This window comes from Phalacrocorax aristotelis, chromosome 2 (genome assembly GCF_949628215.1).
Source record: "Phalacrocorax aristotelis chromosome 2, bGulAri2.1, whole genome shotgun sequence".
In the NCBI taxonomy this organism is placed as follows: domain Eukaryota; kingdom Metazoa; phylum Chordata; class Aves; order Suliformes; family Phalacrocoracidae; genus Phalacrocorax; species Phalacrocorax aristotelis.
The window spans coordinates 22,361,121-22,377,041 of record NC_134277.1 but is presented as its reverse complement, the minus strand read 5'-3'; the positions used below and the strand labels follow the sequence as shown (position 1 = coordinate 22,377,041).

The window sequence follows — 15,921 nt, the reverse complement described above, 5'->3', positions numbered from 1 at the left end:
AGTATAATTTCATATTATAAGAATACCTCATAAGGCCTACCCTAATATAATACATGATAGGACAGTTGGTAAATATTTGTCAAGCATGTCATTAGAACAGGAAATGATTTTTCAAACAAACTGGGTTTGTAAACCTGCCAAGTAAGGAGGAAAAGAAAAGGAAGAGAGAATAAATAGATGGGGTAATTATTAACATGACTTATCTCACTTTTATTAGACAGTTCCCATGCAAGATGAGGAATTGGGGGCTACAGTAGCATATATTATACACATATATTACTGCAGCTCTTCCATATTGCAGCACCAAGACATGGAGAGCTGCAGAATCTTGAAAGGCTGATTTTCAGAAGTTCTTGGGAAAAGATCCATCCTGTTCTCCAGAGCAACCCCCAAAGCTTGTGTAACCCAGGAGGAAATGTAGCTGTCATGAATGGACAATGCACATCCACTTGGCCCTATTTTCCTTGAAGAGTCACTGTCTTTCTGCTGTAGTTTTGTCATAGTTTTTATCTAAGTTTGATTTTTTTTTCATGTTACAGTGGTTGAACACATTCTTAGCTTGTAGAAAAATGCTCACTAGTTTTTAAAATGAATTCATTGTAATTGTATGCTCCCCCTTTTCCTGGATTGCCCTGATGGTAGGCTTTGAATTTTTTACCATATTCAAGAAGCGAAGAAATTCCCAACTTCTGCTTTCCACAGAAAATTTACACGACCATGTCTGTCCCACTGGGAGAATAAATGTGATGTTGAGTTTGATTCATGAGATTTGTCAATATAATTAAAATAAATTGAATCATGATTTTCTGGATGTGTGTTGGGACTGTGGCCAACACAAGACATGATCAACACTGTAAATGATCTCTGTGGCCTGGAAGATGAAATTCCAATTTTAGCAATTCCGGCCTGACCCAAAAGGCATCTTGACCCCCTTAGGGGAGGCAGGAATTATGTTCCTCTGCTTCATGTCTTTTTTTTTTTTTTTTAATAGGGTGAGGACCCAGATGGGCAGCATCCCCTCTGGACAGCAGAATGAATGATACTAAAAGTGATGCCATGCCACTTGCTCAGTGGAAAATATGATCCGTTAACCATGGAAGTGCTGTAGAAAGCTAACACCCACACTGTCCATTGTGTGATTGCAGTGTCAGGCTTAATGGCTAGTTTGTTTGTTTTCCTCGTATTTAAAGGTAGTGTTGCTTTGGGGTTGGTTTATGATGCCACACCTTTCTTGGTGGCAGAGTGGCACCGAGGAACTGCAGTGCTGGTGGGAAAGGGTTTGGATGGGCCCCTTCTGAAGGGGGTTGAGTGTTGGGGGACCCCAGAGTGTCCTGGGGGCTGGGGCTCTACTGGGAGGGGCAGTTCATCACAGTCTCAGCTTGCATTAATGCTGTGACAACATCAATGCTTTCGATCACAGGCCGCTGTTGTGTCAACCATAATAGGATTTAGACCCTAGACTTCTGTCTGCTTGTTGCTGCTCATCTTTTGCCACTGTTTCAGCTGGGGAGCTGTGTGAGAAGTTGTAGCAAAGGGAAATTTTAAAGAATAGCCAAATTTAAAAGGCCCTGGGGAGGCTACAGGGCCTCTGGGCATTTTCCTGACAAGATTTTTTGAAAAATTTCAATAAAAGTTTGAGTGTATTTTCTTTTATTTTCTGCTCCTTTTGCCTTAGCTCAGTAGGCAGTTTAGTTTTGGAAGATCACTATAAGACAGCAGATGTATTTGGACTTCTGTAAGCAAAATATCCCTTGGAGAGTAATTTTCTTTATGTCAGTTCAAAGACAGCTTATTAAACTCTGTGCTGTAACTATTATGGGTTTCAAGAAAGAAAAAGCATTTGGGAAGTCAAAATTTGCCTTTATTTTAAACTGTCATTTTAGTGACAACTATTGTTTGCTCTAATAGTGGTTAAATGTGGGCTGCTGCATCAGCTGTGATGGGTCAATTTAGTTGTTACACAGACACAAACCATGGCAGGATTCGGTCCTTCTGGGGACATGCTGACATACTGCAACACATGTATGGCCACTGTCCTCGGCTGTAATCTCTATTCTCTATTTTTCTTGTAACTGTGAATTTATATTGAAGGCAGGGGCTGCAGTCAGCTACAGTGATCTTTTTCAACTAGAATGTTGCATGTCTGTCAGTGAATCATAAATGCCCTAGAAAACCATGCTTTAGTATGTTATTCCCATGTCAGTTTATGAAAGGATAGAGGGTGACTCTGAAAAGCAGAATATAGAAATTCAGTGTTTTGGGATCTAATATTTATGTGTTAAGTGGTATGTTGCAGTTTTTCTTTGCTTCTTTCCTCTGCTAATGTCAGAAAAACACAAGCAATAACTAGGGGCTTAAATTCCTGCTCAACAGGCATATTTTTGGATTTACGTTTTTGTAAGAGAGCTGGGAGCGGAGCTCAGCGCTCTGCAGCAGAGGGGAGCGCTGCGTGACAGAACCGAGCATCCAAGGGAAACGTGGCTCGTAGCAGACATACATGACGGGAATGAGACGCTGTACCAGCTCTTCCAGTTTCGCAGGGACCTTGTGTTTTCCAGCTGTTTACCCTTGAGATGTAAAATGGCAAATTGGCATAGGCTAACAACCCGGTGTGATGTGAGCATCTGCGTAAAAGGCTGCACATATGGAGCATGCCCGGTGCTATGAACAGCCTGTTACCCCACCCCCAGCCAATCTAGGAAGAGATGAAATGAACTTTGCACTTGCAAATGTCACAGAATGCATTTTGCACAGGATTTTAAAAGGTTCTCTTCTAAGCACTATTTTTAGCAGCCAAATCCGCCCCCCAAAACAGAAAGGAAAAAGCCCTAGGTATTTTTCTGTGATCGATCTCAGTTTATGATCAATTGAAGCATCTCTCACAACATTTACCTGAAGCCTGGCTTATTTTACCTTTTTATTATACAAGTTGAGATTTTTGGCGGAAAAGTGGATTTTTTGGTTTTTTGGATTTGGGTTTTTTGGGTTTTTTTTTTTTTTTTACTGGCATGAGAAAATTTGAGAATTTAATTGCAGTAGAATACTTGGAAACAGTGAGGCTGCAAGCTTGAAAGGCAGAGGGAAGAGAAGGAAGGCTCTCACAGCAGAGCATGGATAGGAAAGGAGCAGTGATTCTGCGGTGCTCAGTGTGCACATGTTTTATGAGATCAGTGCCGGGCGCTGCAGCTGCGGACAATAACTGAGCTGTCTGGCTAATGAAGGCCACCTGGATCAGGCTTCTGAAAAGAGCCAAAGGAGGACGTCTGAAGAATTCTGATATCTGTGTAAGCCCTATGTTTTCATTATTGGCATATATTATATGTATTGCAGAGAGGGAGAGAAGAAAAGATGGTGAGGAGAGGACAGTTGTTTTCATTCTGACTGAATTAGCAGAACTCTATTTTGTATGCAGGGAGATGCAGAGGGAAAGCAGAGCTGTCATTATTTATAGAGCTGTTCTGGCATTGTGGCTGGTTCCATTGTGGTGATACAGGGACATGTGTTGAGTCCAGACGGATTTTATTAGTTGGAAGTTGATTTGTGGTCATTTGCATGTTTTGCTGAAGGGCAGAGATGGATACGAGCCATTTGTAGTTCTGATGGGGAAAGTGTGTCAGGTAAAGAGGTTGCCCTAAAATAAAGATGTATAGCAGAGCATAAATCTATTAGTACTGATACTGTGTAAAGGTAATTATTGATACTAGATTTGCATTTTTATTATAAAAGTCTGTTTTCTTGCTAATACTGTCACTGTTTAGAGTTTTAATTTTTATGGAGCCATCCTTGAAGCTGCTGTGTGTCCTTCAGCCCTGCACTGCACCACTGCTGTAACTCCACAGAGCAACTGACTCTGCTTGCTGAAAACCACACAAATAAGAGCACAGAGATGGTGCAGGAAATAAAACACTGGGGATGACACCTGCACTTTTGGAAAGTCTCCAGAAGAAAACATTTACCTAGACATAATTTTGCTAAGTGACTTTCCCTTTTGGGTAGTTACTCTCTTTTCAGGGATACAGAAATAAGAGGAAAGGCAAGGTGCATAACCACTTCTACTTTTTTTTTTTCTGAACACTGAAACAACTTGTGACATTATTTTTCCTTTTCCTGTGCAGGGTTCGGCGGACTCCTACACCAGCCGTCCATCCGATTCAGATGTATCTCTGGAAGAAGACAGGGAAGCAGTGCGGAGAGAGGCAGAGCGACAGGCCCAAGCACAGCTGGAAAAAGCAAAGGTAAAGTGTTACTTCGTGTCACAGACTCATAAAATGTTCGGCTTTAAAGGACTGTCATCTCATCCATTACTGTTTTAATATGTTAACATATAGCATAAGACCTCTTACAAAGATTTTCCTGACAATGGTAGAAAATACATTTTGCAGGAAAAATTACTTTGAATCACTTTTCCATAAAAGGTGGTTGTTTGGCTTGCATATATCAGAATAATCTTAACTAAATGTGTGCATTTTTTTCTCTTATTGAAGATAAGCGTTTATTTGCAGTATATAGGGTCAAAGCTTTGAGTTCTTAGTGAAGATGTTTATGGAAGTTTGCCTGTGGATCACTATGGCACTCAAAACTTCGAGTTCTAGAAATCAGCCCTCAAACATCCTATTCATCTTCCTTCAGTGAAGGATTGGTCCCTACAAGTCATATGTAATAGGGAGAATCTGTTACAAAGGTCTTTTTTGCCTGAAGACTTCACTGGCTTTCTTTACAGTTTGTGTGTTAAATGACCCTGTGAGTAATATGCTCTAGGACTTGTTAAGATTTCTCCTTCTATCTTCATGCTCCTGGCAGATAGTGGCAGTTTAGTAAGGAGATACTAAATGGGCTTTGGGTTCTTGCTATGTGCTTATATATTTTCCACAAGATGCATTTAGGACTGTGAGGTTTTTAGCAGTGAAAGGGTATGGGCTTGTTTCTCTTTCATCCGTGCTGTATCTTTAAGTCCTATTGCACCTGTAAAAATCACGCTCATCTTATTTGTTACCATTTGTTTATCACGTCGTTCCAGTTTTTGGTTTTTGTATGCTATCTGCCAGATCTTGGTACATCGCTGTTTTCCAAGATCTGTTTTCATTTCTCATATTTAAATATTTAAGTACACTGTTGAGATCCTTCCTCAGATCTACCTGATCTACATTTCTCTCTCACTGTCTCTCCAACTCCCCTCCTCCATTTTGCCTTGTTTTTTATTTCTCTGTCTCCCTTCTGTCTCCCATTCTGTTTCCTTTTCTGCTGCCACCTTTGCCTCTGCCCATTTACGCCACCTGTTTTACAAGAGTTCTTCAGAAATTCAGGAGTCCAGATCATTGAGCTACGCACCTGATCGTATTGCAAGGGCCAGCTCCATAAATAATACAGTACTATAACGCTCAAGCAGACAGCTTCATCAGGCCAGAAAACTTGAACAGGGAAGACAAAGATTTCTTTTTTTTAAAAATATAGTTGTTGACTGATGTTTAATAAGAGCTCCTAAAGCAGCTTTTTAATGAGATGCTGGAACTTGCCAAGAGATCCTGAACACCTCTTTGAAGTCAGATCCTTCTGTCCTGGGATCAGTACAGGAGAAACTCGACAGAAGCAGCCCGCCTCTTCCCTTCCACCTTGTATCTTAGAGATGTTGCTGACCGTAAGCAGGAGTTCCAGTTTTATCAGGGTTGCTTTTTGCTAGTTTGAGATTTCTTTGCTTCTGGTGAAGATGATAAAGACTGCCCTGAAATTTAGGTGAAGTGTTGAATTTTATCAGTAAATGCACAATCTTTATAAGAAGATTTGAAGTAATACTATCTTGCAGACTAAGCAGGGTAGCAGTACAGCCCTTGCTGCTGAACTGATGCATCTCTTAGAGATGAGTAAATCTATGCGAGTGTTGCTATGGGAATTTGGCTTACTGATGCTGGCTTGAATATATGGACAGCCCTTATGTAATATTCCTGACCTCTAGCACAGCTGCCGTTATAGTTTGTAGAGAAACTGCTAGCACACCCTGACTTTTAAAAACTTTATTTCTATACATCAAAGCAATGTTCTCACTCCAGCTGGCATAAGATATAGTCTCTAGGTCTGACACCATCTGAGACTGTAAGACAACTTGTGAACAGTCAAAGTAGCAAAGGCACTGCCAAAATCAACCTGCTATAACAATGGGTAATTCCAGTCATATAGAAAACACAACATGAATTATTTAAATTGTTTGTGCTTTAAAATGGATTAAAGCCGGAACTAACTTAACAGCTTTGCTTCTCGAGTCAAATGTTAAAAATCATTCCAGGCTGTAATGTATGGAAATAATTTTATGTAGAGGCTATAACAGTGTAATATTTAGCCCAGTGCAATATTTAAATTAATAATATTAAATAAAATATTATATGCACTTGGTGCTTACATTTGAAAATATTTTAAAAGACGCCGTTCTAAAATATGACACGGTGTGCTTTTCTGCCCTTATTGGTGACTCAGTTCTTCCCCTCCCTGAAACACAGTAAAATTAATGAAGCGGTAACTTCTGTTGGTGCTGCCTGGCTCCTGCGTGCACCCAGACCTGTTTCCTGCAAGCAGCAGCTTTTGCTGCCTGCTCTCCATGGCTGCCTCGCTTTCGCCCTGACTGGCTACCAGGCAGAGTCAAGTGACACAGGTGCTTATACTTTTTGCCTTTTAATATCGTGAGTGGAAGTGTTGATCCTAAATAAAGTCATTACATTGTATTTGTCACAGGAATTGGAAGAGGATGACATACGTGAATAATGCAGCGGTGGAGGGAAAATGATAGTGAATTAAGGGTAGATAAAAAAGCTGTTGAACTGTGTCATGCACTTAATGAAAACAGTTTAATGACATCCATTTTCCTTCCTTACAGCTAGGGAAAACACCTTAAACTGAAGAGAAAAATATAGTAATAAAGCACACAATAGCAAATTGCTAGGAGGATTTTAAGATTTTTAAACTAGGATTTTTATGGCTTCTAAATGTTTGTGTAACATGAAGCCAGAATATAGCATGCATACCTGGTATGTATCCAAACAGGGAAAATAAAAACAAAAAAGTTTGTAAGAAAATACACATTCTGGCCATTTTAAAAAGATTATTTATTTATTTAATACAAGCATTGCTTCTCTGGAAGATGGTTAAGCATATTTTGCTGACTCACTCTGGCATGTGACTTACTGTAAGGAAGGTGGGGCCATGGGTGCATGTACCGAGTCGTCCAGGGATGGAAAATTAAGAGGCAACTGACGAGGCTACCTGCAGGCCAGCAGCTATTCCCAGGGGTAGCAAATCTTGAAATGAAGCTGTTAAGCTTGAAGCTAAGATAAATTGTTCTTGGTTAGAACGGTTTAGCAATGCAAATGCGGAGAGGTTGGGTTTTGTTTTATAAAAAAACCCCTAACCCTTCAAGGCAGCGAGGATTTCCTGGGAATCCTCCTCATAGTCCATAGCACGTGGGTTTCTCTAGGATAGAGAGACCAGCACTGTGGCTGAGTAGGGCACCCTAATAATGCCCAGATCTAAGGACTTGTACTGATATTCTACCGAATTTCCTATTTCCATAAAAACATGAATCTTAAGCCTTCACAAGACTAAAAATAAATAAGAAGCCCAATGACATTAATTGCTTTTGGTGTTAATATTTTCAAAATTATCATTTCTAGAGAAAAAAGCTTTTTAGTTTTGAAGGGTGAATATTAAAAATAAATTATAGTAAGTAAAGAATTTTTTTTGTCCATTCCTTGCAAGTATTCATTTAATTATCCCTTAAAATATTGCACCAAGTGAGAGGGATAAGATCAAAGGAAAACTGTGGGGTACAAGTAATAGCGAGACCACAAAAAATACTACAAATTGAACTAAAGTTTGTACATAATCAAGGGGACTTCAGTAATGATTTTTGGCCCTTTCCAATGGTGGTAAAGTCAGTTCAGATATCATCTTGATTAATTTTGCCTCAAGCAACTAGTTTTTGACTGAAATACCATTAGTCAGGTGGTCTGTAAACCTCTTTCTTCTCCTCTTCGAGAGTAACTTCTTTCTTCTCTTTGGTTTCTCCAAATTCTCCAAAATTTTAGATTTTGCCTTTTTTTTTTTTTCTCTTCTCCCACAGCTTTAGACCTCGCTCCTTATGCAGAAGCAATTTTCAAATGAGATATATAGGATATTTTCAGCATTTTGGAAAATGAATTTTTTTTTTTTCAGTTATTTCTAGTACCTTGGTTACTTAACTTGTCGGTTAATAACCTGGGTTCTGTTTCTCACCTGGGACTAAGGGACAGCCCTATGCTCTTAATTCTCTGTTAAGGATTGTTCTCAACATCCTTTGATCCTGAAACTTCTTAAATGGCGGTCAAAGTTGGATCGTGGTCTTCCAGAAGTCAGTAATTTTGTCCATACTAGGAAGTCTCAGTTCCTCTCAGCTCTGCTTGGTTTGCACTACACCCAATGCTCTGCTGCTAGCATCCTCTTAGGAGTTTGTTAAAACTTGAAACATCCGTAGTCCTAGTTTAAAATGGTGCTTAAATAATTTTTATGTTAAGATGGTGAACCACTGAAATTTTGATACCAGATATCCCTTTGTCGGCTCTTAGGCAATAACATAAGCTGTCATGTATTGCTTTCTTGATGTGTGCTGTAGTAGTGGTGATGGCTTGTGACTGTGAGTAATAATGCAGTGTCTTAAGTGTAATGCATTGCCACCGTGCATGGGTTGGGGAGCACAGCTTTGAAATGTGTAGCAGGCTGGGATAATGCCTACATATCCCTGCAAGGCTGAAGGCACGAAAAAGATTGTCAGATGTAATTATCCAGTGCAGTGTGCCAAGACTAGTTATTTAAGCACTTATTCACCCTCAGACAGGTTTCACAGCCTCTGAATGACCCCATGCTGCTAGCAGGCAGCTGCAAAGCTAGTTAAGGTATGTCTACTTAAGCTGCAGTAGCACTTTTGACAGAGCAGAAGTGCCCATCACCTTGATGTGTGTCCTTATATTATGTCAACTTTTCCATCATGGAGACTTCTGATTTTCTCTCAATTACAAGAACGTTGTGGTGCTGAACAGCACCCAAAGCCGTAGCAACATAGGATAGTACTTTACGTTAGCTGTTGCATATGGTAATATTTTTTTCATTGATTTATTCTCATTTGCCCTTTTGTTTTAGAATACTTCCACTGCATGCTATCATTTAGATAGCTAATGTTGCGTGTCAGTTGCTGGGATTATATGGGAGCTGGCACAGTGGTCTAGCTGGAAATAAATGAGTTGTTGATCCAAAAGTATGCAAATCTGGTTGTTGCTTAGCTGGAGGCGAGTTCTGCATTGCTGGGTCTGCTCAAATGAGGTTACAGATACTCCTTTTCTTCATTTTTTTCATTCATTTCTGCTGCTTTTTCTTAGGACTGTAACATTGCGATGTAAAGCATCTCCCTTTACACTGCTGTCTGTGACCTATAGTTTTTTCTTGTTTATATTCATATTCTATTTTGTCTTCAATTTAAGTGTATACCCTTGTTCTACACTAGTGTCTGTCATTATGTTGGTTATTCCCCTGAACAGTTTATCTGTTCTCCATGTTGGGCTGAATTGTTCAGGGTCTGGAATTGCTTCTTCCAGCAGGGTCTCATGTAACCCGGAATCAAATGCTCCAGAAATAGTTCCCTCTCTAATTAAAAAAACATCTGTTATCTCTCATTCATACGGTGATTAGAGAGTGACCAAATCTGTTTCACAAGTATCCTTTCCTTTCCTACTTCTTGGGTGTGAGTGGGGAAGACAAGAGAAGAGGGATATTAACACAGCCTAAATTTAGATACCTAGCTGTAGATAGATCCTAGAGTATCCTGACATTCTTTAAATAATCAGCAGAAAGAGATAAATCACCTCTGACGTGTAAAGAGATGGTACTGAGAAAAGGTCCTGAGGACAAGCGTAGCTCTTCTGGCTGCTCTCACCTGCTGCTTTCACACGTGCCTGCTCGCTTCCTTGGCAAGATGTTTCTTCTTCCTTGGTGACTTTATCTGTATGTTTAAATTCCTTTATAAAGGGCAATAATACGAACACTACTTTTTGTTTGTAAAACTACACCAGTTCTTTATTAAAAGAAGCATTAAAGAAATATTTTAACCAAAGTAAGCATTGTAAGCCAAGTACAAATACCCCCATGCATCTTAAATACTCATCTGCACTTTTTCTTCCTCCTCCCTCGGGTCTCCTTGACATACGCTGCCTGTTAGCTGTCAGCCTCTGCTGCATGGCTGGCACTGCAGAGGTTACAGCAGAGGTTCCCAAACTGTCACGCACCTGTTGCTGTCCAGCTGTACACAGTGACAGCCGCATGCTACCTCCTACCTGTGGCTGCTGAGCCGAGCCGTCGAGTAAGTGCGCTCAGGCCAGCTCCTGCTGTGCCTTGGGCAGTGGTGACCAACGGGTCTGGGTGTGGGGCCAGATGCTGGTGTGGGGGTCAGCGGAGGCTGTGGAGGGTCATGGGAATCATACCAGAGGATGAGAAGCGGCTCTGGGGACGCTCTCTGTGACTGGTGGGGAGTGGGTGTTGTTGATGGACCCTGGGAAAGGAGGGATTAAGATATGCCTTCGCAGGCTGCTCAGGATGGCACAAAGGTGAGCACTTTCACTCATGTCAGATATATTTAGATGCTGCTGATTGCTCTAAGCAAAATAATTTCCAGTTAAAGACATATATGACCTGGTTCATTAACTTTCTTGAGATTTATTTATAGGGTTTGATTTACTTTTGCCCACATCCGGTATGTTGTATCCGATCCATACGTTTTAATCCAGAACTTCACTTTTCTCAGCAGCTGGTCCAGCTATCTGAATGTCATGGTTTCTTAAGTGGTTAACATAAGTCTTTTTACTTAAAAGAGAATACTCATTCAAAAATAGAGGGGGAAGTAGGATTTCAGGGCACAGACCATTGTTAAAGGTAGCTAAAATATTTGTAATCATGTTAAGGTAAATGCTGAGCTTTTTGCATCTGTAATATCTATTTTGGGGATAACTTATATAATTTTATCTTTTCTACTCTAAATTATTTATGTGTATTTTCCTTTTCAATTCCACCTTAATGTAGAATGTTTCTGGAGAATTTTTTGGTTCTTATCTTTTTCAAATCTTTTATTTTTCTAAAATTCTAAAAATTTCTAAATTTCTAAAATTTCTAAAGAAATGTTTTCAAGGCAGGCATTACTGATGCAGGTTTATACACGCATTAGGGCTCTTAGCTATTCTTGAGTTCAGTAGAATATAGAATTTTAAATGTCTGTGGGTCTGGACCTGTGTTTATATGTGTGTGCTTTTACCTAAATGTATGCATTTTATATATCCATGTACACATGCATATGTATACATGGATATGCATTTGTACATATATCTGCATATAATTTGCAGTGGTGATCTGAACTGGCCTTTTATGTTCTACAGCTGGTAACTTCCCATTGTAAAGTGTTTAGTTAATACACAGGGAGAATTATTGTACCAAAGAATTAACTTGGGATGAAATAATAAGGGTTTTTTCAGAGAACAAAGTTATTCTGTGATCAGAGCTGGTGGTGGACTGCCATGGGCTTTTTGGAGGCAGGAATGAGATGGAGTAAGGACTTCGGTACAGCCAACAGTGGCTCACCTTGCATGGATGCCCCATCTAACACTGACCCATGTGATGTGGTGCAGTGGCTTGGAGAAAGACTAGTTTGGACAACAAGGTCATTATGCTTTCTGCTGTTGTGCCAAAGTGGCTATTTTCCAACCAGTTCAGGAACTAACCTGATTTCTGTTAGAGCGGACACCTGGCTGATGTATGTAGAAGTGCAGGGAGGTACTTGTCATCTGCAACAAAAACAAACCCCCAGGCACAGTTCTTGAGTCCTTGGCAAAGACCTGAATCCCCTCCCTCCTCACTAACCCACTCTCCCCAAAAAACAGGAAGGAAAAAAAAAAAAACAAACAGGTATCTGTAGGGTTTTTTTTTCTGATTAAGTATAAAAATAAAATAATGGAAAGAAGCTTCAAAATATTTTTTTCCATAATTGCAACTTGTTTTATAACATTGCATACAAGATGCCGATGGATTCTAACTATAGGTAGCAGTAGATTGCTTTGGTACAAATTAGACTGATGTTAGACGCCAATTCAGAAGCATCTCCTTTGGAAAATTTAACATTAGTTACATAAACTGTAGTCACTGGTTGTGTAAAATGTAAGAAAAATAATGAGAAGCCCAAAGTAAACCTGAGATACCTGGGAGGAAGATACTCTGTGTTCCCAGGTTAGGAACATTTTAAGTGCAAAACTCAGCTTGAACTACGAACAGTGTCTGGATTCAGCATAATTCATAGAATGATAGAAATTAATTAAAAATGAAGGTTCAAAGAGGTCCCCACTGATGCAGGTTATTTTCCTGCCATCTTTTTATCCATATTCTGTGTAAAGCCAGTGCACACCCTAGAGCACAAAACATAGCATGAATTTACCCTACATTCACCTGAGGAGCCTACGGATACCTCTGAACACCTTCTCTGTACATTTAACCTCCAACCCTGTACTGATATTTTTCTCCAGCATTTCATAGTCACCTGGTTTGTATATCCAAATACAACAAGATACAAAATAGTCAGTGCATGAACCCTCTATTTTATAGCTTTAAAGCAATACTAAATTAAAATGTATGTGCTGAGATATGTTTTGAGCTGCAACAAAATATCAAAGATTAAACCGGCATTTATCCTTTGTGGAAGGATGGATAACTCTTTACCCTTCCCCTCCATTTTTGTGCTGTAAATGTATACAATGGGTTTTAGTCATACAATTTTACAACTACCTAGTTTTACTTACTTTACTTTTACTTGATTGACCAAATTCAGCTTTAATAGCAAGGAAGCAAGCAATCAAATACTTTTATTGGATCTGATATGAAATCTTAACATACAAGTTTTAGGTGAGATACTCTTCAGCTGAGATACTATGCACTAAACTATCACTTGTTGCAGTTATTTTTCTTAAAAAACCTTCTCCTCCCTGTTAAATAGATAAATGATATTTTGATCCTGGATTTTTTATTTAAATCCAAGTTTATCGATAGCACACCCATACAAATGGCACCTAAGTTTTTTAAAGTGATACAATATCAAGCGATACAACTGTGTAAATAATTCGGATATTACTGCTGGAGAGAATCCAAGGGTTTCTCCCATTTTCTTTTTCTTTACTGTCTCCAGCTTTACTTTACTTAGTCTCATCCATGCCCATATTTGTGTAATTTTAGCATACTGTAATTGTTTTCTTGTTTGTTTTTAATTATTTTGGTTACCTCCAGCAAGTGGCATTAAAATGTGGACTTCTCCGTTGGTTATTCTTAGAAGTGAGACTCCCTTCTTGCATGTCTTCTTGATGTTGTAATGTTTAGTGAAATAAAATTTTCTCAACTTTTTAACTCTTATAAAATGATCTGTCTTTGCTAACAGCTTGATCCATTTTGGCTTATGAGTGTAATTTTTGTTTTTCTCTTCTTGGAAAAGTATGGTAGTACGTTCATGGTAAAATAAAATATTTAACATAAATATGTGACCAAAATACATACCAACAAGACTGTCCTTTATTCTCATTTTGGGAGTCTTATCAGGTAGATACCTATTTTCAAGGTGATTTATTGTTTACTATACCTGGAATCCAAAATCCAGTGATGCCTTGTTTTCTGTATTTTCAACAGATCTGTGTTTGACAGGTATGGAAAGTAGGGACACAGCTTGGGGTTTTTAATTTTTATTGTGAGAATATACTGGTGTTATTGATCTGCAAGCCATCCTTTTTCAGTGACTGAAGGAAAAGTGAAGGGAAAAATATCTTGAAAGGGAAGATGAAGGATCAAACTGCAGCTGTTGTGATTATTTTGACTGGAGATGTCAGAATGTTGAAGCGAGAGAAGAGATGCGCCTGCTGCTTTTTGACTCCATCCATTCTGCCAATTATTTGAAAACTGAGTTTTAAAAAGTTGTCTACTGTAAAAAGTCTACTATTTTACTTTTGGTAAAATAGATGAACACAAAGCACTTGGGGTTACTGTAAGTCCCAATCACCACTGGCTGTCATGAGGGAAACACTGAAATAAAAATGAGAGGAAGCACAGAGTACCTGCCATCTCGTGAATCGGCTGTGCACATTGCTTTTAATAATCAGCAGTAATAAATGGCAGTAATTGGAAAAGCAAATGTATTTCTGACTTTAGGAGCAGTCAAATTACAGTTGAAAGCATCCTTCCCAGAGGAGCTCTAAGGGAACTTAGTACATTTATCCCAGCTCTTCCATTATTTTGACCCTTTATTCTCTTCTTGCAGCGAGGCCAAGTGACTTACCCACAAAGTACAAATTTCCTTGCCTTCTCCCTGTTGTTTCTGTTAGCTTTATCCAGTTGAGACAAAGAAAGCACAGAGCCACCACGGAAGTGCTCTACTGTATTACTTATTATTTTCTGCCTTTATAGTAGCCCTGGTGTGTTCAGTGAACCTCGTCTAGTGGAGGCCGAGCATGGACCTGCCTTCTCTTGCTGCCTCTCCTGGCTTTCAAGCTGTCTGCTGCAGGCACAGGGATGTGCCATTAGGTTCCCTGATAGGAAGGTGAGGAAGAGGAGTGTTTTCATTGCCTGTCCCAGCTCTGCCGGCAGTGACCTGGGGACCCAGATAACTCCAGCAGCTTGTGACAAAGCAGATGGGTGCTTCCCTCTTGTGAGGATAAAGCTGTAGAGCTATGCTGGTGTAGATATGCTATGTATGTGTGAACTCAAATGCAGCTGAAACCTTTACTTCTCCCTCAGAAAGGGAAAGGGTTCTTTACTCCTACTAATAAACTCTTCTCAGCCTAAAGCCACCAGATGAAATCACCCAGCATATAACTATATCCTTGCTGTTTGCTTTCCAAAGCAAGAGCTTATCTTGGCATTAGGCTCGGTGCTGGGTAAAATCTCCAAGGCAGGCTCTCAAATCAAGAGTTTCTCTTGAAAGCCCATAATTGAAGTACAGGCCTGAGGATGAGAGAAGGTTAGGGAAGGGTAAATAGGGCAAAATAGTTTTAGAAAGGAAGAGACATGATGTGGATTGATAGACGCAGTCTTGTTCTGTGATTGAAGAAAATCTGGTGGGAAGAAGGAGATACAGGGAGATGAACATTGACATTCTTGAGCAGGTTTGAAAGACTCGACTTTTACCTAGCTTTTCTCAGACTTGACAGTCTTTCTCTCACACCTTTTGATTGTGCTGCACGTCTCTGGCAATGTAGTTTTGTGGCAGTGGCTTTTACTCCAAAGCATTAGTTTAAGAAGTTCCATCTGCTGCTGCTCAGTTCATTTATTTTGGTAGGGTTATTTCTAAGCCAGGTTAGTTACCCACAGTGATCACGGCACAGCCTCCTAGGCAGCACTTAACCTACCACTGATCTTAGTTTCTGATACAGCAGCGTATGTTGTTGGCTGTTCGTCTGTCACGAGTGAATTGATTGCTCTTCAGGACTTTCCTTCAGAAGCTGTCTCATGTGAACAGGGACACATCTACACTCTTGTTACTTAATCCAAGGAAAAGAAGCGAGACATAAAAGGGCATTAAGCAACACGTCTGCTTTATCTGCTTTGCTCTGTCATGAATTGAGATGATCTTATTTTCCTCTCACAGATTACGTATTTCAATATTTCTTCCTGAATGCCTCTGGCAAATCCAGACTAGAAATTTTACCTAGTACAATCTGGTGGATAGTTGTGTCCCCACAGTCAGAAGTAAACCTGTATTTTCTCTTCAAGCTTGAGCATGTGTTGCAGCAATTTTCCTGTATTCATGAGCTATAGGCTTTTTGCAGTTACTGTGGGACTGTTGTATACTCAGACGGCAATGAAGACAAGCATAATTCAATGGCTGGAGCATATAAT

The 15,921-nt window shown here is 39.7% G+C and overlaps 1 protein-coding gene across 8 annotated transcripts in view; it reads left to right on the top strand.

The window, feature by feature from the left end:
• CACNB2 (calcium voltage-gated channel auxiliary subunit beta 2) overlaps nt 1-15,921 on the top strand; it is a 254,364-nt gene that overhangs the window by 163,129 nt on the left and 75,314 nt on the right. For 5 of the 8 annotated variants that reach the window (XM_075082703.1, XM_075082696.1, XM_075082695.1 and 2 more), the window contains one exon: nt 4,116-4,235. In XM_075082703.1, the coding sequence (XP_074938804.1) occupies nt 4,116-4,235 (120 nt within the window). Of the gene's footprint in view, nt 1-2,721; nt 3,285-4,115; nt 4,236-15,921 lie in introns of those variants that run through there. The other 3 variants (XM_075082698.1, XM_075082697.1, XM_075082701.1) reach the window with 2 other exon arrangements.